This window comes from Tursiops truncatus, chromosome 3 (genome assembly GCF_011762595.2).
Source record: "Tursiops truncatus isolate mTurTru1 chromosome 3, mTurTru1.mat.Y, whole genome shotgun sequence".
NCBI classification, from domain to species: Eukaryota; Metazoa; Chordata; class Mammalia; order Artiodactyla; family Delphinidae; genus Tursiops; species Tursiops truncatus.
In genome coordinates this window covers 75,664,558-75,688,273 of record NC_047036.1, presented here as the reverse complement: position 1 = coordinate 75,688,273, position 23,716 = coordinate 75,664,558, and the positions used below count along the sequence as shown (strand labels likewise).

Sequence of the window (23,716 nt, the reverse complement as noted above, 5' to 3'; positions counted from 1 at the left end):
ACAAGGAACAGAGATTAACAGGGTCAAAGGGATTTGGTTGGGAACATTTTATGGCTTCTTGGGTTTACAGTAATTATATCTGTGTGATTTGAATGTATTTTGTAACCTATCCAAATTAAACTGTTAAAAAAATGCTAGCAAGCAGTAATGAAGATGATTTTTTATAATTATCTTAAGTACTGTGTATAGAAAACTGCTGGCACTGTTTGTAATAATTTAGTTCTGTGCAATATTGTGTATTACAGCTGCTATGCACAAATATTAAGTTGCCTTTTGCAGTTTTAGGAAATTAGTGATTATAACCATCAGTACTAATTATTTTAAACATACAGTTATTAAAAAAAAATTACACACCACAGTGAGACATAAAAAAGGTTCAATCTGTGACTAGTGCCTATAAAACTAAATATGTCATTAGTAAATGCAAAAAAAAGGAAAACACTACTTGTAAGTTCACTGTCTTCAGGGACTGAGTAGATGAATGCTGTCAAATGCAGGATTGTTACAATAGTTATGGCATCACTTAAAAGTGAATATCACCAAGATCAGAGGAACACATTATTGCCAATGGGATTTATGCCTGCCTATCTCCACTCGCTACTTAAAAATTCTACTCCTTAAAATTTCCCCATACACAATTGCTTAGTTGCCTTGTTTTCATTTTATTTAACTACTTCATATCTGATTTAAACCATACCTAATTTTTTCTTCTGTTTTTACTTATATAATAAGCATTAAATCTTAGGCTTTCCCATTAATTTTTGTCAATTGTATGACGTTTTTGAATCTTTCACTGGATTACCATAAGCCACAAATAAACATTTGGAATTATTTGATCAGGTCACCTAGTCAAGATTTTCAAAATTTTATGTCTAAGTGTTTGGTGTGAATATTTCAATTTCCTAGTCAAGATTTTCAAAATTTTATGTCTAAGTGTTTGGTGTGAATATTTCAATTTCCTTGACAGTTATTTTGCTACTTCACTTATCTAAATTGTTTTGGCCAACATTTTTTTGAAAGTCTGTTGTATGTTTTTATTAAATAGATTTAATTAGAAATAAGAATTTGGAAACTTGAACAAGAATATCTTTCATACTTTTATCAATACTGGAAAGTACATTGGCTTCATTTTCTTCACTTCATATTATTTGTTTATTTGGCATTCTGTATGTCACCTGTGTAAGAAATTAATTAATAGACGGTAATATACATACAACCACAAGTTATATGTGACTGTATAATATAAATTCATTTTCATCACCTAGAATATCTAGATTTTTATTTTTCATTATCCTCAGAATCACAATCCAGATTTCACAAATTTACACTTCAAGATGTTTATTTGAATGAAGTATAACATGTGTTTAGACTTAGAAACTACAGAAGAGTTGCCTTCTATAAGTGTACATTCTGTCCAGAGATAGAGAACCTACTTTATTAATCTATCCCATTATGATATTTATATGATTCAGTAAAAATGAACTAACACTTAACACTGCTGCATGCTCTGATCTATAAATATAAAGAAAAAAATTTTTTGATAGAAATTTTCATCTCCACATTAGAGTCTACCATTGAAAACCATAGATGATGTTTAGACATAATTTAGAAGTCAACTGTCACCTTTTCTAATTCCTTCCTTTATCAAGGGAAAATTGTCACATGGTTCCATATCTCTCTCTCTCTTATATTTAAAGAATATAAAAGTGAAATACTTTAGCTTCTATTGTTTGTGCTTTGTGTCTTTAACATCTACTTGATAGGAATTACTTTCTCACTTTTGCCATTTCATGTTAAATATTTTATATCACATCCTACTCAGTTAGTATGCAAGTTTAAAAAGATTATGATTGAAATTTTCATTCCAAAGGTCAAAATGTTCAAAGTTTTATTGTTCCTAAAATAATCAAAGTGGCTATCTTGCATTTATGTTAGCATTAAAGTTAACTGTCTCTAGCAGAGTTTGAAAAATTGTAGTGGTTATTATGTTCTGATGGAATACGTAAGGCACTCATGGGGGGATGGGTATTGCCTATGAATCATTAGCTACTTAAAAAAAATTGATTGTTAAAGGTAGTCCTTTGTTGTATTAGATGAAGGCAATAATCATTATTCTTTAAGCAAAGGGAAAATTAAGTGCTAATTAACAAGTTATGAAGCGCACAATAGTAGTTAGAGAATAAGCAGCATTTTCCCACTGGTAGCAAATGGTATCTGGGAGCACTAGAGTCAACAAATTGGTTGCTGATAACTAATTGTATTTTTCAAATTCCCCAAAGTAATGTTAAATGTCATGAGGTTACTCAACACCATAGCAAAGTTTCTGTACTGAAATCTTAACTTGTAATAAAATTTGAATATTGTGCTTTTAAAATTATTATTTTAGAATTTATCCTATACATGATTATTTACTTACATGTAGTATGTTTATTGTTAATTTGACGTTTTCTTTTAAGAACTTGAAGTCTCTATTCAGTTATAGTTTTATTTTCTTGTTTTTTATGTAAGATAAGTCTTCGGGAAAAAAAGATATATGTGGCCTTCTTTTTATTTTTTTTTCTTTGTGGTACGCGGGCCTCTCACTGCTGTGGCCTCTCCCGCTGCGGAGCACAGGCTCCGGACGCGCAGGCTCAGCGGCCATGGCTCATGGGCCCAGCCGCTCCGCGGCATATGGGATCCTCCCGGACCGGGGCATGAACCTGTGTACCCTGCATTGGCAGGCAGACTCTCAACCACTGTGCCACCAGGGAAGCCAATGTGGCCTTCTTTATATTAATTTTAAAATAGTTTGATATTAGCTTTCATAGTCATCAAACAAGAATTGCTAAGTTATCTATGTTAGCAGTTTGAAGCATCTCATCTTTATTGATGATGTGGCAGAGTTGACATATTTTATGTTCTTAGCTATTATGCCATAACTTAGGTTTGATCTTGAAAATTGGCTTTTAAGGTATTTTAATTCAGTATCTCCATGAGATAAAGGATTGAATACTGAGATTAACTTTTTGATATCACATAGACATAATTCTGAATGTTAACTTTGAGTTTTAATAAATATAAGAGAATTCTAAAAAGGCAGCCTCTGTTAATATAATTTTTGATTTCTCAGGGAAAGAACAGATTCGTACTTTTGTTTTTTCAATAGTTAGAATTTATACACACTGAGATAAAATCTGGTCTCCATATTGAATCACTCACAAAAATAAGATTGCTCATCTAATATCACTTTGGAATCACTCATGCCACTTTGTGATAAAAACAAAGGGGCACAGCTGCTTCCCCAATTTATCACAAGCCTTTTGGAGCCTTCTAGCCTCCAAGTGAATTCCAAACATATAAGTCTCACTTTGGCAAACTGAGACTCTTGTCTCTCCAAACAACTGTAAATGGCTGCTTTCCTATCCTCTTGCTTGGTATGAGTGAAAGCAAACTCAGATGATGATTAAAGAGAGGGACTTTACAACTTTCACTCCAGCTTATTGTCCGTTGTCCCTCTACCCATTTGAGATGAGGACCACAGGAAAACCCTTAGCCATGTGAGAAATTCCCATTTGTTGCTCAAATTTACCTATTTTCTGTTACTTGTAACCAAAAACTTTGGAGAAATACGATCTTATCAATAAATGCCTTATTTAAGTTATATTAAGGGCTCTGATAATACTCTTTTTATATATTTGTTAAAAGCAGAATGATTCATAAGCTGATCTAATTGAGGCTCTTTCTCCCTTAGGTCCCTTTGAATTTTAGGTACATGTTTGATGATCATAATCCTTGCAGGCTAGAATCACAGGCATCTTCCACAGAATGTCCTTGCAGTGCCCTACCGCTTTGGACTAATGATGAGGAAGTCTGGCTCTGAGATATCTAACTCCCTGGAAGATGCCAAAGATTGCAAAAGGCAGAGTGGACTATTCCTCGCTAGGAAGATACCCATATTTGCTTCTCAAGTGGCAGGGCTTTCCTACAGAACCCTTAGGAGAAATCAGAAAGGTTCTTGAATTGGTCTTCTCTAAAGACAACCAAGAAGGGGAAGAGGAATGCTTACGGCATGAGCAAGAGCTTAGAAGAGGGAATGAGCTTGTCACATAATGGAGAAGCAGTGTGGGTGCTGTGGAAGAGGTGGAGCAGAGGTGAGAGACTCCCATTAACGAGCTTAGAACAAGGTGAGAACATGCATCCTCATTCACAGGGCAGTGGGGTCTCACGAGGGGCCTTCCCAGTGAAAGAAGAAAGCTAACTTCCTGCCTTCATGAGAGGGGAGGTGGGACCAGAGGAGAGGTGATTCCACAGCCAAAAGGAAGACCAGAGCATTTGTGGCCTAGATTTACATTGTGGGAATGGGAAGAAAGAGAAAAACCCAGATTTTGAAAATATGTTAAAGTACTTTTACTTTTTGTTCAGTCTTTAGTGTGCCTTTAAACATGTTAAAGCTATGCTAAATTATATATTTCATAAACATTTGAATCTGAAATTTTTTTCTAGGTCATATATATAGATTTTGTGATATCAAATATTTAAGATAGGAAATAAGATGAAAATATTTTTATTACTTAGGTAATCTTTCAGAGTAATAAATTTTCATTATTAAAAAAAATTAAAACCTCAGATATATGTTAAGGAGAAAGTTAAGAACTCATTTCCTTCCCTCAAATCCTGATTCCACAGGGTCACCTCTCTTATTCTTTTTTTTTTAATTTTTTTTTTTTTTTTGCAGTACGCGGGCCTCTCACTGTTGTGGCCTCTCCCGTTGCGGAGCACAGGCTCTGGACGCGCAGGCTCAGCGGCCATGGCTCACAGGCCCACCCGCTCCGCGGCATGTGGGATCTTCCCGGACCGGGGCACGAACCCATGTCCCCTGCATCAGCAGGCGGACTCTCAACCACTGCGCCACCAGGGAAGCCCCTCTCTTATTCTTATACTTCGTTGAATATTGTAGAATTTTTTGTATGCACATATAAGAATTAACATACAAATTTGTATTTTTTCCAATGTGCTTTTTTCCAATTAATATTTCATGATCTCCTCCCATGTCAATGCAATCTGTTCTGACATTCTTTTCAGTAGCACCATGATATTCCATTATATAGATGCAGCATAATTTATTTGCATGTGGCTAAATTTAAATTAATCTTATTAGATTGTTGACTCACTGGATTTAGAAATGTCTTAATTTTTTCCTTCCAAAAGCAGTACATGCCCACTATTTCATAAATACACATGTAAATGTGTGTGTGTGTATGTACATATTTGAAGTATATAAAGTAAAAAGTGTTAGGTCTCTTTCACCCTCTCTACCCTTAATCCTACCATCCTAAAGTGATCCCTGTTAATAGCTCGGTGTGTACCCTTCTACACACTTACACACCTGCCTGTGCTGTGTATGTACATTCTACAAATTCCTCTGAAAAATTTTTTTTTTTACTATGTCATGGACCTCTTTTGTATCAATATGTTTTATTTTGTTTTGTTTTGTTTTGCGGTACGCGGACCTCTCACTGTTGTGGCCTCTCCTGTTTGCGGAGCACAGGCTGCGGACGCGCAGGCTCAGCGGCCATGGCTCACGGGCCCAGCCGCTCAGCGGCATGTGGGATCTTCCCGGACCGGGGCACGAACCCGTGTCCCCTGCATCGGCAGGTGGACTCTCAACCACTGCGCCACCAGGGAAGCCCTCTTTTGTATCAATATGTACGAAATGCATTATTTTTTTTATAAGCTGCAAGCTATTGTATAATTATTTATTTAATTATTTAATTAACTAGCTCCTGTTGACAGGTGTTAGGATTTCTCCCAGTTTCTTTTCTTTATATACCTCTGTGTATATCTTTGAAATCTTTGTTCCTAGAAGAGTTATTCCTGGGCCAAAGAATAAGCTAATGTAAATTTTGATGCGTAAATTCAAATTGCCCTCCAAAGCCAATATAGTCGGTTGGTTTTAACTACGCAAATTCAGAAGCATGGATACCTAGATTGATGCATGTTTTCATTTAGACATCAATTCATTAATTATGATTTTGTGTGTGTGTTAAAATTCCTGTGCTTGGCTGCCTCCTTCTGGATTATCGAGGCTATTGCTGTTTTGTCAGCTATCCTCTCACTGCTGCAAAAAAACAAAAAAGGCCTGGGGGTGAGAGCAGGGCACTTAATGCTCGATGCCTTATAGCTGTTAGGAGCTTTGGAGCCAGACTTGCTTTGCACTCCAGTTTTGCCACTTGGCATCTCTGTGGCCTTGGATAGGTTGCTTATCTTTTGTGAGTGTCAGTCATTTAATCTCTAAGATGGAGATGATAATAACAAGACCTACCTCATAGTGTCTAAGTATTAATATAGATATTATACATAGTGTCTGGCACAGACTAAGTGCTTTGTTATTATCATTATTTAAAACATATGTAGCAATAATCTGACAGAGTGACTTGCCATCGTATGTTAATACGGTGTTCCTAAACACCAATATATGACAAAAGGCTGCATGTTTGTTATTTTTAAATCAATTTCTCATTGAATACTTCATTTTATCTTTAAAACGCTTCATATGACATCTGGAAGGGCTATACTAACTTTAGAAATGAACAATAGTAATGAAATAAGACTAAATTAAAATAATAGATATATCTGGATATCTCCTTTGTTTATCCTCTTGACTCTGACTATCACTATGTGTGAATGACTACCTGATCTAGATCCAGCACTGATTCCCCCCCAGAGCTGTGTACTGGTAGAGCTTAATGTCTGTTCATCAGGTCCCTCGGATATTCCACAGGCACTCCACACACAGCATGGACACACCGGGACTCCTTGTCATTCCCCTGATCTCAGTCCTCTTCCCCAGTCCAAGTTAATGCCACTAAGGATCACTCAAGCAGAAACTATGGCTCATTCTCCCCTTCTACCCCCTCCCCCGCCATCCAAAGAATTACCAAGATTCTACATTTTGCCTCACTACCTAAATATTTTCAAGTCTGTCTCTCCCTCTCCATTTCTGTCATCAAGGAACAATTTAGACCTTTATCATCTCTCATTTGGACTGTTAAAATAGTTTTGTTTCGCTTTTTGATTGAATTTCCTACCCTTATTCTTATTTTCCTCTAAAACATCTGCCAAGCACATCACTGTCAGGAATAAACCCCCAGCTACTTAGTATTAGAAAGCAAGCCTTCCTTGACCTGGCACCTGCCTCCTTCAACCTCATCTCATGACTCTCTTTACCTCATACTTTTCACTCTTTAGTAACACTGAACGGACAGAAACCCCTGATCATGCTCTGTTGCCTCCCATCCCCTACCCTCTTCCTCCCCTTCTCTGCCTAATTCCCATTGATCCTTTATGACGGCTCATGTGTGATTTCTTCCAGGAAGTTTTCTCTGGGCTAGAGCCCCTAATCCGTGCTCCCACAGCATCTCCATATGCCTTCCTCAAAGCTCTTAGCATATTCTATTAAAATATCTAATTAGGGGTCTGTTTCCCCATATGGATACTAAGCACCTCAAGGGCAAGTATTATTTATTTTCCCCAGCACCCAATCCACTGCCTAACACGCGATAGGAGTTCAATGAATATTTTTTTAACCAAATCATTTTCTTGAAATAAATCAGTATCTAGAGGTATGTTGTAGTAGCCAACTAATCAACTTATTAATTGAGCCCCTACTATTTAAGAAATATTGTGCTAGGATTAATGGGAATTCCAAAAGGCATAAAACCCTTACTTCCCATCTATATTGAGAAATCAAATATGAATATATGAAAAGCTGCTTGGGAGTTATGCAGACAAGCAGTTGCAGAGTTCTGAGAAAGTGATTCCAGCTGGTGGGGGTCGCTCTTGACTTCTGTCCAGGATGAACAAGATGAAATGGAAGTGTGTTGGTTACAGAGTAGGCAGGATCTGGAAAGGCAGGAAGACAGTGTTCTCTTCCTGGTGCTTTCCTCTAATGCAAAGTAGGGAATGTATACAGAATGGAAGGTTTATCTGGAAGGCACAACAGAAAGAAACCTGGGCCTTGTTTCTCAGTCCTCCTGGCTTCTCCCATCTCATCACTCAACCCAGAGATTTCTGACAAGATGCCTTATTCTGTAGCTCAGTCCTGCCCTCTGCTACCCACCCACACCCCCAGCTCAACTCTGAAACTATCAATAGTATTCCTTTTGAGAAAAACGACTTTCCTCCAAGTAATTTTTTTTCGGAAGTTTGAAATCAATTTAAAGCCTAAATTATATTTGGTGTCTTCAAGTGCCTTTGAAACCCACTCGGTACTCAGTAGAGCGTAGGTTCTTCTGTCTCGGTGCAGAAAGAATTCAGTGAGAGGCAGAGCGACAGGTACGGGAAGAGTTTATTAGTATAGGACCCTTGTGAGAGATACAAGTGGGCGGGCAAGGGAGTGCCGCACTAAGAACTTAGCAGACTACAGTTTTCTAATCAAGGAAAAGTGGGGAGAGGAGAAGACCAGCTTCTTCCTCATTCTCGAGTAGACATCATGCTTCCATCATCAGCTCCTCCTCTACATCAGGTGTGTGTGTGGGTTTCTTGTCCCTACCTGGTCAAACTGGGACTGTCATGGCACAATGGAAATGAGCAAAAAGGCAGTAACGTATAGTAAAGTATGGTAAATCATCTTAGGTTTCAGGGTAGTGGCACCTTTCCCTATGTTTTTGTCATTAGTGTGCTCAGAGAAGCGTGTCCTAGGAATTATTAACTTACCTTACTGGTCAGGATGTGGGTCTCAGTCCACCATTGTTTTATTGTTCGGGGACATGTCTCATGCTTCTGTTGCATGGTTCTGTGGCTAAGCAAACCTGCTTTCTTGAGTGATCATTGACTTACAGGGCTCTTGCATACTTTTTCCTTTACTTATGATCCCTTACTGGGATTAACTATTTAATCACGTACTTTGTCCCTTTACTCTGTCCCTATTACCTTCAAATCTAGGAGGTGAAAAAGACTAAGCTACAAAGCAATATGAGAGGAAAAAAATCTTATCATGTCAAATTAATCACCAAGTAATTTGTGTAAAACTTTAAGTATATAAGAAATTCAGAGAAGGGAGATTTTAGCGTAAGAAAGAGCAAGCTAGAAACACTATTTGGAGTTGAGTTTGGCCTTGAAGTGTATGTAGACCTTGTGTAGGCAGAGGTTAAGGGAAAGACCTTCCCTTGCAGTTCAGACAGCAATGTGGTGGAGATTTACTGTGACTTGTTGGAGGCCATGAAGAGACCTGTGACTGGCACATAGGAACTAGTCTATAGATTACTGGTGAAAGCATTAGCCAGGACTCTGAGCTTGTGGGTGTTCTTCCATTGTTCTCCCATTACTCCTCTCTGCTTCATATGCAAAAAGCGGGGGGTGGGGGCGGGCGGGGCACTGATTAAAGAAGAATGTGGTAGTTCACACAATAGAAGAAAGCTCTAAACAATTAAACCTCTGGAAGGACAGAAACTGGAAGATTTCTGGAGACCTGAGCAAATGGAACTTAGCTTTCAAGCTGTATTTCATCACTTGTTGTCTTGGTTTCTCCCCATGTGATGACTTCATTCTCAGAACAGTTTCTCCACTCCATAAAGTAGGTGATCCCTGGCAGCTAGCTTCTTGCTTACATCCTGACAACTCCCTGGTACCTCTGTTCAAAATGTCTCAGAGAAGGCCTCTGAACAGGCAAGGGATCAACTCGTTACTAGAAGGGGGAAAAGGGTGCTGGGCAGACAAAAACTAAGGTGTCAAATAAATGGATGACTGAATGCATGACATGATACCTAGCATAAGGGCAGATTACATACCGAGTCTTGAAAACTTGTCTTTGATGTTTAAGTTATACATGGTGGTTGTTAAACATTTTTGAGCAGAAAAGTAACTTGAGAGAAGTGTTTAAGAAATAGAACTTGTCCAGTGATGTGTAAGATTACCTGAATGGGAGGAGAATATAAGAAAACTGCCTAGAGGACCATTTTCTCTCAGATCTAAGTGTGAATTTTGATGAGAGTTTATCCTGAAGCAAAGCCTTAAACATTGAAAACAGGATGGCTAGGTGGGAGTACAAAAAAAAAAAAAAGAGAGAGAGAGAGGCGATAGAGTAATGGTTCTCAGAGTGTGATTTCTAAATCAGCAGCTGCAACATCACCTGGAGCATGTTAAAAATATAAATTCTCGGGCTTCCCTGGTGGCGCAGTGGTTGAGAGTCCGCCTGCTGATTCAGGGGACGCGGGTTCGTGCCCCGGTCTGGGAAGATCCCACATGCCGCGGAGCTGCTGGGCCCATGGCCACTGAGCCTGCGCGTCCAGAGCCTGTGCTCCGCAACGGGAGAGGCCACAACAGTGAGAGACCCGCGTACCGAAAAAAAAAAAAAAAAATATATATATATATATATATTTATATATATATATAAATTCTCTGGCCCCACCCCAGACTCACTGAATCAGGAGCGTTGGCGGCAGCCTGGCAATCTGTGTGTTAACAGCTCTCCAGGTAATTCTGATGCCTGCTATAGTTTGATCCTAATGTAGCAAGCACATTTAAAAAGCTACTTATGAGCTTTGTGACCTTGAGCAATTTATTTAACCTCTTCATACTTTCAAGGCAAGTGCTAATGTTAGTGCTTTCCTCACAGAGTTTAGAGGATTAGCATAAATGTATGGAAGAATGCTTACAACAGTATCTGGCACAAAGTAAGCATTATATAATTATTTTCTATTATCATTGATAGCACTTGGTGTTTGAAAGAAAGATACACATAAAAGATGATTCTCAGTGCTGGGTAAAGTTTACATTGTCTCTTGTTGATGGACCAAAATTGTCCATATTATTCTTACATGGGTCTTACTGAGTCACGCTGTTCCTAGAAATCACCTCCTGACTCCCATAGTACTTTGTTTTTCAACTGAAATTTAGTGTCATTGCTATTTTTCTTAAAGAGTACTTTCACATTTGTCCCTCAATGATAAGTAACTTACTTTCTCTGAGCCTCTTTCCTCATTATGGTTTTGGTGAAGGTGAGAAATAATGTATGTATGGTTTTTACCATATATTATGTGTTCAGTAAATGGTAGCTGTTGATTACCCTTATCTCCATTTCATCTTGCCGCTCCTTTTTAAACATTGCTTCTCCCTTTCTTTGTTACCTTGTCTGTGACTGTTTCTCTTTCACATTCTTCCTTCTCTTCTATGGCAGAGGTTTTCTGTTCCATGAAGGGATAGTTAGTATTTTAGGCTTTACAGGCCATACAGTCTCTGTCTTTACTACTCAACTCTGCCATTGTGGCACAGAGCAGCCAGAGACAGTAGGCGAGTGAATCCGTGTGGCTGTTTTCCAATGAAACTTTGTGCACATTGAAACTTGAATTTCATATAGTTTTCATACGTCATGAAATATTCTCCTTTTAAAAATTTTCCCAGCCATTTACAAAGAGGAAAGCCAGACTATACCATAGCTCACAGAGCATACCAAGACAGGCTGTGGGCCAGATTTATCCTACAAACTATAAAGCCCCAATCCCTGTTAGAGGGGACTTTCCCCTTCCACTAATCTCTCACTGCCTTTCCCTCTTTCTCCCTTTCCATCTACTATTTTTTTTTTTAATTGAAGTATAGTTAGTTGATTTACAATGTTATGTTAGTTCCAGGTGTACAGCCAAGTGATTCAGTAATATATACATAGCTACATGTGTATATATAGCTGAACATATATGTGTGTGTATATATATTCTTTTTCAGATTCTTTTCCATTATAGGTTATTACAAGATATTGAATATAGTTCCCTGTGCTATACAGTAGGTCCTTGTTGTTTATCTATTAGTAGTGTGTGTCTTTTAATCCCAAACTCCTAACTTATCCCCCCTTCCCCTTGGTAACCAGAAGTTTGTTTTCTACATCTGTGAGTCTATTTCTGTTTTGTAAATAAGTTCATTTGTATCATTTTGTTTAGATTCCACATATAAGTGATATTATATGATATTTGTCTTTCTCTGTCTGACTTACTTCACTTAGTGTGATAAGCTCTAAGTGCATCCATGTTACCGCAAATGGCATTGTATCATCCTTTTTGTGGCTGAGTAATATTCCTTTGTATATTGTACCCCATCTTCTTTATCTGTTGATGGACATTTAGGTTAGTTCCATGTCTTGGCTATTGTAAATAGAGCTGCAGTGAACATTGGGGTGCACGTTATCTTTTCATACTAGAGTTTTCGTCTTTTCCAAATATACACCCAGGAGTGGGATTGCTGGATCATATGGTAACTCAATTTTTTTTTTTTTTTAAGGAACCTCCATACTATTCTCCGTAGTGGCTGCACCAATTTACACTCCCATCAACAGTGTAGGAGGCTTCCCTTTTCTCCACACCCTCTCCAGCATTTATTGTTTGTAGACTTTTTGATGTCTTTCTAGCTACTCTTATCTTCCTTTCTAATTTGTCACAACCGAGGTACCAACAACACTGGGCCCAATGCAATGCAAGTTGAATTCTAAAGTATTTGTGTTTATTGAACAGTTTAATATTTTTTATTATAATATAAAAATCAAAGACAACTAATATTTATATACACAAAGAAAAACCAAGTTCAGTTTGATTTTTCATGTATTTTTTAATTTACTTTTTCCAGTCAAAAGCAATATTTTCATGAAATAAACTGTAACAGAACAACAGAGCCCATTACTGGCCATTTATATCAAAATAGGTTGACAATCAACTCCTGATCATGTCCTCAATTAGTTTTTTATCTGTGGACTTTTCTCAGTTCTGAGTTTTTAATATATATTGAAACTAATGCCTTTTTTCTTGCCTGAAGTTAAATAGTTGAAGAGGGATAAATTTGGTCTGAAGAGACAGGGGTGGCCACAGGAGCTGATAGTGACTGGTATGAAGCATGGCCCTGACTAGTCACCCCCATCCTACTTTCAGATGCTACTCTGTACCTCTCTTATAACTGTTACCACCAGTGGTGTATGTCACATGGTTGCCTAGTGCATTATACGTACAAGGCAAATCTTTGTTGAGCTAGCAAGTGAAACCCACTTAAAGATTTTTTTCGTAGCTCATGGGCCTTTTGAGGGAAGACAATATAAAAGATGATATTTTCCCAGGGGGCTCCAGAGTCTTATTTGAAGTTTGAAGGAGATATGACTTTGCCTTTGTGGCTGAATTAACTATTGCTTAGGTGAGGAAGACAGCTAAAAAGGTAAAATAACTGTAAAATTTGCTCGGTGAGGTGCTATCACACCTGGTAAATGGCTTCCCTAAGTCTAGGGCCTGTGCTACTCTCTGTTAGAATAATGAGCTCATGAGTACAGCTTTCTGGGTGGGTACGAGATATTGCTATTATCACCATATCTATCTCCTTTCATATTAACTTTAACATACCTTCATAGGCATTGTAATTTGCCTACCTGATTAAAAAAAAGTGTAAAGAGAATCTTACTCTTTATTTTTTAGTATAAGAGAGGAAAAATGTTCAATCTCTTTTGAAAGGTTATGATTCAATTAGAAAATATATTAGGAAGCATACTCAGCAGGTTAGTCTTAACTTAAATCCATCTTTTTGATGATGGCATATTTTTACGCCAGTGTTAAATTGTTAAAATTAATTTTTAACATGTTATATTAAAAGCTGATAATGTAACATCTCTATCATGGCATATTCTTTTAAAAAGTGAAATATCAACTCTCAGATACAACCTTAGACTTAGTTTAAGATTTTTCTGCAGGTTAATTTTTGGTCATGATAATAGAATGTAACACCTATGATAAGAGCTATAATTAACTGAACTCTAGCAAAATTTGAGACTGAGAAAGGGATATTAGGAAGATATTTCATTAATAATGTGCCATTAGCATACAGTACTTAGAATTTAAACCCTATTTCATTACACTAGAGATGTCTTTTTATTAAGATGTTCTTTAAAAGGGTCAGCATATCTACGTGTTTATAACTGGGAGTTATACCAGCATAAAACAAAAGTCAGCTGAGAAAATATTCAGAAATTTATCCTGGGTACATTTCTCAATTTTGGCTGAATTCAAATGTAAGCCATTCTTTGATTAGCATCTTCAAATAACAGTGACCGCAACAGGAGTCAGATATTCTCTCTCATGTTCTCAGTCAGAAAAACAAAATAAGAAAGAGAGAAAATAGCAGAGGGACAGGAGTATTATACCCTTGGCAAATGAATGAGAAGTCTGATCCCTTGTTAATGTAATACTGACAGCTTCTGCCAGAGAAGATGGAATGGAGTGTGGGAGAATTTTGTTATCATTTAGCAGTACATTTAGGTAACATCCAGTGGAGCCAGTGTTGGCCTGGGAATCATAAAAGGGTAATAATAGAAGCAGGTTCTTTTTAGTTTTTCTCATTGACCCAGAAGAATAGCTTCAAGATGACTTTATCTCCACCCTTTTCAGCCAGTGGTATGTGAAGCAAGGAGAGATTTGCTATGTGAGCCCTTCCAAAGGGAACAGCAAGTCTCCATGTCACGTGGGGGCTTTGCGTGGGTTGTGAGGATTTATTCCAAACACAGTGACTCCCTCTGTCCCTAGGTCTACCTGTCTTTAGACCACGATTACCAATCCTGTCAGTGGATGCAAAATTAAGCATAACAACTATCTTTGCCTGGAACAGTCAGAGAAAGAAGGTATAGCAAATGCAGATATGGTGTATACTAGCAATTCAATCTATTCTAATAGAATGATTTGGTCATCGTGTCCCACTATCAAAGCAGTAGCCACTTGGTACTAATCTGTGTGTTTATCTAAATTCATGAGCACGTAGAGGTTTAGTTAGTTATTCCTCAGTTTATTCCCTCACCTTACCACAGGGCCTGTGTCTTAGTAGGCAGAGAGTTCTCTCTGTAAATGTTTTGAGAACTTTTATCATATGGAAAGAGTGATAAGGAGATTATGAAGTAGAAGCTGGACCAAACCTATTCTTCTTGCAAAGGGAAGTAGACATTTCTAGAAGCTACAGTTCTCCTCAGGGGGAGGAAGACCCTGAGGCCTGCTCATCTGACTTCTCATCAGGTTAGGCACACCAAGGCAGAGGGCCTTAACCAGGTTATCAATGAGGCCCTAAGACCTCAGTGGATCAGGGAACCTCCTGGAATCATATGCCATTCTTTCTATGAGCATAGGTGCATAGCTTATATTAGCCCCTAAAAATGATGATGACCACACACACATGAAAATAAAACCAGTGTTTTGAAGGGTTGACATAGCAAAGAAGCAGTGGAAGGTCTTGGAGTGGAGCTACCATTCAATTTCATGCATGTTCAAGCTTAGAGATGGACCTATTAAATAATAGTGATATTTAAAGTATTTTAAAGTGAAATAGGTCTTTGATATAATGTTTATGGTTCTTACTCCCCAAAGTATTTCCTGTTAAAAATTGACATACAACAGTTAATGTTAAACTCATTTAATATTAGTATTTTACTAAAGAAGCTTGCTTATGGTAGGGAAAAAAGCCAAACGAAATGAGTTAAAAACAGTTGGTGTTGTCTCTGACGCTCACCAGTATGTATCATCCACTATGATGGATAATGGGAATGCAGTAAAGAGGGAAAAAATCTCTGCCTTTCAGATTAAAGTTGCAGGAGACAACTCCCAAACTAATTATTATAAATGACACAGTAAGTGCTAAAATAAAGATATGTGCAGGGTAAAATAGGGAGGAACATGGAGAATAGGAAACTAAGCTTGCCTAGGATATGAGGGCAGGCTTCTCAGAGGAGGTGGTAATATCACACACTTATACAGCCCTTATTACCTCTCAGGAACTGTTCTAACATGTTAACTCAGTTAAAACTTATACACTATTGAGGCATAGAGAGACTAAATAACTTCCTAAAAGTCACACAACTAGTAGGAAGCAGTGGCAGAATTTGAACCCAGACCCTCTGGTTCATAATTCCATGTGTTAGTTACCCCATTGTGCTACCTCTTGTGCCTCACGTAGTGGTGCTAGAAATAGCAGTATGCCCCATAATAAAACATGGGGGAAGAAACAAAAGTAGGGAAAGAGCAAAAAAGAAGGGGTGTCCAACTTCCAGCTTCTAAGAGTTAAACATTTCCTGAATTCACTTTCAGATTCATTTACCTTTTTGAGGCTCAGCTTTCCCTATAGTTCCTTCTGCATCCTCTCACCATATAGAAGAAGGGTCCTGACACTTAACTGTGGGGTATCAAAAGGTCTATGTATTCATTGTGTCTGGTTACACTTTCACTCAACTTCAAAGTTATTCACTTCCTCCTTTTAATCATTAATTGACCTGCTCATTCATTTACTCAATTTATCTTAAAGTTTTACCCTGTTTGTTTTGGGTAGTACATATGGAAGCTTCCTTGAAAGAGATAAAAATAATAAATTCAGTTTGGAAAACTAAGGTGGAAATATTCTTTGTCTTTACCTCAAATGCTTTCCTAGTCATATAAATTTGAAAAATAACGAAAAGTTACAAAAATAATGCCATAGAAAGGGGGATAAACAGCTTCAATTTCTTCTTAGTGTATGTGACAAAAAAGCAATGCCTGCAGGTCCTTCATGATTTCCATCTACTGACGAGGCTCCTGTAACAAAGAAGGGCCTTAGTGTTTAAGTTCTGTTCCTTCCCCTGCTGTGTGGCTCCTTGGAAGCAGGCGCTCAAGAAGGCACAGGGCTCCTTCAGGCCACTAGAACACAACAGTGTGCTCCAAAGCCCCACCTGCTCTCAGAAAGTGACTTGGGTACTAGGAAAAGTACAGCTTGTTATTTGTTCCTAAGCAATCTCTGCTGACTTCTTATTGTAAGACTGTTAAAAAGTTCTCTTTACTGGAACAAATATCTTCCATTTGGATTATGTCATGAATTTCATCTGGAATAATGAGACTTTCAATAGCTTTTGTGTGTCACCTCTTTTTTACATCACTTGTCTGGTGGCATCAAGAATACTTCCTCACTGAAAATGGATCCATTTACAGTCAATAATAGGGTGGCTAGTGTTCGTTTTTCTTGGGAAAACTAAAATGTGCACCTTTTATCCTATTATACTGATCCACCAGCTTCAGATTATCTGATTTTCTAGCTTCTCATTTTCTCATGTATCTTAATGCTATTATTAACAAGAATTCTGTTGCTAATGGTTTTGGAAAATAATATGTGTACTTTCAGCCACAACCCACATTTTTATGTTCTGTCTGATTTAGCTGGACTTTGATATTTATTCCAAAAGCTGCTTTGTTGTAGATCAAATGTGAGAAGCTTTAATGTCCCTCTAGATTTATTTTCAGTGTCCCTATTTTTGCTACAAGATAATGGAGTTAATATTCCAACTATTAGTTACTGGGTGAAAAACACTTCTAAGTATATAATTTATAGTATTATATATTCTTTATAAGTGATATATCTATATGTGTGTGTGTGTATGTATAAATATATATATAGAGAGAGACAGAGACAGGAGGCAGAGAGACAGAGAGAAGAGATTCTCTATTTTGTTAAGATAACAGTTCTATGAATATCTGTGCATTTTTTAGTGGTGGAATTTTTTTCTAAAATATAATTTTATTTTTAAACACAAAAAAATTGTGTTTTAGTCAGTTATATCAATATGCTTTATCAAGTTTCCACATCATCATTGTTTTTATATCTTTTTGCACACATTTTCTTTTTTAGAAATAATTTTAAAATTTATTTTGTCAAACAAAATACTAAAAAGAATGTGTATATAATACTGTAATTATTTGTCTATTTATTTATTTATTGACTCATATCTTTAAATATTTATTGTTTTGAAGAATGCATCTTAGGATTAGGTATGAAATCTTTCTTTGTTTTATATTTCTTTCTTTGTTAGATATTTCTAGGGATTTCATACATTTATTTTTTTAACTAGTATTTTTGAGTGTCTACTTTGTGCTGGGTTCTTAAGATACTATAATGAATAAACTGGACGTAGTCTATGGACTCAAGGAAATCATTTTACATTTGTGATGAGTGTGCCTAAAGAACTCTAACTATTCTTTAGGTGTTTTTTCTAGGAGCAGTTCTACCTTTGCCCAGAGCAAATATCTAGATAAATAATAATTTATCTTAGAAATTCCCTACAGACATTCCATATTTCTTCCAGAAATGAAAAAAAAAATCATAAATACATTTCTTGACCATGGAAAAAGTAAAGGGTTTTGTTTTGTTTTGTTTTTAATAGTTATTGATGTTTTATACAATAGCACCTCTTTGGTTGACTTGCTAAGACCAAAATCCATTTTCTGATGCCTAGAGAGTGATTTTCAACCACAGGGGTTTTTAACTGGAGTTCATGGATCCCTCAGGGAGTGGTCTCAAACTTTCCTGTGCAGAAAACTCACCTGGGGCAGTTGCTTAAAAGGGATCTGGAGATGACCTAGGGATTTGCATTTTTAATAAAACACAAAGTCCTGGACCATGCTGCCCTATGACAACCATGGATGGACTTCAGGTGGTTCTGTTTAGCCCTGAAACTATGACTACTTGAATTTTTTTCAATAAGAGTGTCTACAAGGATTTAGAAGACTTTCATTAGTTTTTCAAAGGAGTCTGAAAAATACCATGATTCTATTAGGAACAACAGTTTATAAGTGGAAAAGGGCAGCAACAAGAACCCACAGTGAAAGGCCTGACAATAGGGGGAAACACTACAAAGCAGCTATAAATACTCAAGTGGGACTGTAATCCAGAGCAGTGTCCCCTAAGCAGTTTGAGAAATTCTAGAAGTTAATAGATATGTCAGTAAACCAGTGTTCATTGGTCAAAAAAGTTTGAGAAACATTAAGTTTTTAATTTTTTTAACTTTATTATAGAAGTGAATAGACTTTATTTTACTAATTTGCACTGTGAATCACTTAAAAGAATTGTTAGTATGTAGTAATTCCCAAACCTATTTGATCACAGAACACTTTTCGAATGATTGTCATTTTGAGAAGTGCCCTTTAACAGAGGGACAGACATTAGTCCCTGAGTGCAGCACAAAAATAAGTAACTTTAGGGCTTCCCTGGTGGTGCAGTGCTTGAGAGTCCGCCTGCCAATGCAGGGGACACGGGTTCGTGCCCCAGTCCGGGAAGATCCCACATGCCGCGGAGCGGCTGGGCCCAGTGAGCCATGGCCGCTGAGCCTGCGCGTCCGGAGCCTGTGCTCCGCAACGGGAGAGGCCACAACAGTGAGAGGCCCGCGTACCGCAAAAAAAAAAAAAAAAAAAAGTAACTTTCCTTGTAACCTTGTCATGAAGGAAAATTTCAATTGTGTTCTAAATACTCCGAATAATAGAATAGCAGAGAATTTTATATTTTAGAAAAAAGTTTTATTAAAAATATATAGAGAGGAAAAAACCTCAGCTATCTAGTTATTATTTACATGAATTTATTCATTGTTAGTTGATGGTGAATTTAAATAATGTCTTGCTCTAGAATGGAAACTTAGATTTTTTCTTTATAATTTTCTTGGGATTTAGGAGAAGTTTGTATTTCCTAAGAATCATAGAGCTCATTCTATAATAAAACAACAATCCTTATTTCATGTATTTTATAACAATGATTGGTACCCAGCAAAACATATTTGCCTGTGTGTATACAGATATGTCCAAAATTTCTTGAAGTGAGACAGTTCTACAGTGATTTAAAAAAAAAAAAAAAAAAAGGTAAAGACCAGATTGGCTTAACACGGGAAGGCAAACTCCTGGATTGATTGTATCCAGATAAGAATTTAATCTTGAAAGAAGGACAAGGAGATTAATTTAGTGAAGACAAAAGTAAAGGGAGCTCCTGCCTGGGGAAACCCTTTCCTAGTGTGATTAACGGTGAAAAGTCTAAGGAACAGAAAAATAGGTATGCTTGGGCAGAAAGAAATTATGAGCTGAAGTGTGATGATTAAAACAAGTCCTGTGAGATGCTGTGTGGGAAAATAAAAGAAATAAGTTTGGGAAATTCTATTTCATCCTTTGTGTTTTACTTTACTTCAATTGGACTTTCACAAAATGAATTCATCACAAATTATTTTCCCCATAAGTTAACCCTCAAGATGCACCTTGGGAGAATGCTGAGCTAGTAGTAATAGGAAATAAGAACTACTAATTAATGGACCTGTATCATAATCATTGCTTTTCGGGGACAAAATGATTAGATTTAGGTCATACATATTATTCTATCCTCTTTCATTATTACGTTATAATGATTCATGGATTGAAATAGATTTGCCTTTCAATATTGTTACATTTCTGGATCCTTCTAAGTCCAGGTCATGAAGGTAAGACCTTTTCAAGTATAATCCTCCAACCTTACTTTTTTTTTTTTTTTTTTTTGGTACGCGGGCCTCTCACTGTTGTGGCCTCTCCCGTTGCGGAGCACAGGCTCCGGACTCGCAGCCTCAGTGGCCATGGCTCACGGGCCTAGCCGCTCTGCGGCATGTGGGATCTTCCCGGACCGGGGCACGAACCCGTGTCCCCTGCATCGGCAGGTGGACTCTCAACCACTGCGCCACCAGGGAAGCCCCAACCCTACATATTTTTAAACAAGTAGCACTGTTAGGTCATATATATATCTATGCATAATTCTCAGAGATTTGGGGGGGTGGCTTTTTTCTTACTTTGTAAACATTCACAATATTTCCAATTTAGAATTGAGCTACACAAAACCTAGGTTTAATTTCCAGCCAAACTATTAAAGAATTAGGAAGAATTCTTAAAGTTTTTGAAAATTTGCCTTATAAACAATCTGGTTCCAAAAAGAACATCTTTATGATTTAGAAGGTTAGACCAGCCTCCATCTACAGGCCAAATGAGAATCAAGCAACAGCTAAGTGAATCATAATATATTTGTTCTCCTTTCTTTTCATTTTTGGGTCATGATTTTAATGGCAAAACCTTAGTTATACATGATGATTGTACACGCTTGTGTTCTCTGGCATGCCTATGGGAGACTAGTAGATGTGAGTAGGGCTATTTAGAGATAGACTTTAATATATGTGGGGTTAGCATCAATGTAGAGGTGAAACAGTTTTTGTAAATACTTAAAGATTTTTTTAAGCATTTTTTTACTCTTTAAGAACGGGACTAAATTCCACAGTTTAAGTTGGCTGACTGGTCTCTCTCATAATATCTGCAAATATACCATGACATTTTTGGTCTTACATCATATGAAAGACTGTATCACATGGCTACAAATTTGATAACAATATTTTAAAGTTTCAGTTAAGCAAGTGGATAACCCATAAAATTGTTACATTTCTGGAAACTTCCTTCTAAATCTGTGTGACAAAGGTAATCTTTTCCTTACATGGAATCACCAGACCTTATATCATTTCTAAGTAGCACTCAGTATTTTCTCTACAAAGGCACTTTAAATGCTTACTTTCTAAGAGTTTACAAATTTTCCATTTTGTAATTTAGCCTCAAGACACTTCCTACATACATGTTTTAAGAAGTGGCAATCAAAAAGGAAGGATTTTTTGTTTTAATCCTTGAAAATTTGGTCAAAAGTACCATTTAGTGAGGTCAGTCTTTTCTCCGTACTCTTAAGGAGTATAAGTTTTTTTTTTTAATCATATTAAAATGCTAGTGTGACAACAATTAATGTCATTATGAGGGAAAAAAATCAATCTTTTGAGTTGTATTGTTCTTAGGAAAGCAATAGATACCATAATTATTTAGACAAAAGTTATTTTTAATTATGATTTCATGAATAATATAATCTAGATTCAATAAGTTAACTTGCTTCTTTTTATTGATCTAGGAACAACACTTTTAAGGTCTTGAAGACTTATATCCTTTATCTAGTCTTTTTTTCTTTTAAATTTTTATTTTAATTTCACACTTTAAAAAATATCAGATTCCCCAAAAGTTAATGTTTTACCACATTTCCAAATTTGCATTCTCTTTCCCACTTAAAACGATTTCTCTTTCTGAACTGAGAATAAATCAAAAGTATTTACCCTTATGTACTTCAGTGTGCATTTCTTAAGAACAAGGGCATTCTTTTTCATAACCACAGTATAGTTGTCTAAATCAGAAAATTAATAGTCATGCAGTAATAGCATTAGTTTGTAGATCTTACTTAGATTTCATCAAATTACCCTAATAATGTCCTTTATAAAGTAAAATGCTGATCATGTATTGATTTCAGTTGTCATGTCTTTTTAGATTCCTTTTGACTAGAACATTTCCTAGTCTTTGTGTTTCCTGACATGACACTTTTGAAGAGTACAGACCAGCTATTTTGTAGAAAGTCCCTCAGTTTAGGTTTGTCTGATATTTCCTTGTGACTAGATTCAAATTATGCCAGACCTTAAAAAAACAGAATTGTATAAGATGTGATTTTATAACGACAAATCACATTCCTGTTAATAACTCTGAGGTTTAATATAATTATTTAATTGTCATGTTTGCATCAAACAGTATACTTATCTCCAGATTCCCGGGTGGGGGGGGGGGAAACTCTCCCAGGAGATTTTGTATGTATTTACTAAAGAACAAACTTGGTTTAATTATTAAGGATCTTGTTAGTTTTGATGATTTAAGGAATCATTGATTATTCTAATATTGAATGAGAAAACACATAACATGTTCAACAGTATTGATCTGCTCTTTTCACAGTTACTCCTGAATGCCCACAGAAAGGAAGAAATGTTTTCCTCTCCTTAGATGAACTCGAGTTCTTATCACAGCTCATAAAATCCTTTTTGAAGTTGGAACAAAATATTCAGGAATTATTTGAAGAAATATTTTTATGGCTCAAGACACCCAGGAATACTTCAGGTAGTATGCTCTTCTGCAAATCTATAATTCTGTTTTTGCTTCCTGCTATTAAATCTATACCATTACCTGAAAAAACGAAAATACAGGACAGAATTCTTTAAATAAACATTAACTATAAAGCATACCATGAAATTACATTTTTATCCCTTATACATTGTAAATTCCATAGTTTTAATTGGAAAGCATCATAAGTCAATTTTGGATAATTGTCTTTAGTTAAAATACGATCAAAAAAAAAATTTTTTTTAACTCAAAGAAACACAGCCTGGCCTTTGGAAATATCAAGGGGACCGGATGGTCTAGTAGCTCCTCTTTTGCCACTAGCAGCCTGATGACCTTGAGCAAAATATTTAGTTTCCTTAGACGACCAGTTTCTCATCTTTAAAATGATGATGTAAGACTAAGTTAATTTTCTCTTTATTTTCTTTCAGTATTAAGTGCTTTAGATTCCAATATATTATGTAGGGTTGTGAAAATTAAATGATTTAGTGAATGTAAAATATTTAAAAGAATGTCTAGCATATCATAAACAATAAATGTGAGTTGTTACAATTGTAATTATAATTATACAATATGTTGTTTTTAGTTAGTCTCAACAAAATCCTTTTAAAGAAAACTGTGCCATGTGTGTTCAAATAATGTCTCTAACAATTCAGAGGCATAATGGTTAAGACATGTTCTCTGTTTTCATATCTATATTTATAAAGATTTTCATCTATATCAGAGTGGACTATACAAAGTTCTCTTTTACATAATACCACATATTTTAAGGAGAGTAAATTTGAATAGTGGCTGCATTTGCAAAACAAAGTGAAGGAAGCAAGTGATTAAAACTCAATCTGCAAATTTCAAAACCTGATTTCTTAGTGAAAATTACATGTAGTTTAATATATTTACTTCTGTATTTCTTTATTTACCTAGCCTGGGTAAATACTGTTAGAAAAGTTAAAAGATTGGAGTTTGTTTTGTATTAAGCATAG

General features: G+C 36.4%; 1 protein-coding gene across 7 annotated transcripts in view; it reads left to right on the top strand.

Moving 5' to 3' along the window:
- The window catches only part of KIAA0825 (KIAA0825 ortholog), a 398,660-nt gene that overhangs the window by 90,737 nt on the left and 284,207 nt on the right, over positions 1-23,716 (top strand). For 6 of the 7 annotated variants that reach the window (XR_012330774.1, XM_073802294.1, XM_073802293.1 and 3 more), the window contains one exon: positions 22,575-22,736. Coding sequence is in view for 6 of the 7 variants with exons in the window: in XM_073802294.1 (XP_073658395.1) it covers positions 22,575-22,736 (162 nt within the window). In the remaining variant the exon portion in view is untranslated. Of the gene's footprint in view, positions 1-4,970; positions 5,686-22,574; positions 22,737-23,716 lie in introns of those variants that run through there. The other variant, XM_073802296.1, reaches the window with a different exon arrangement.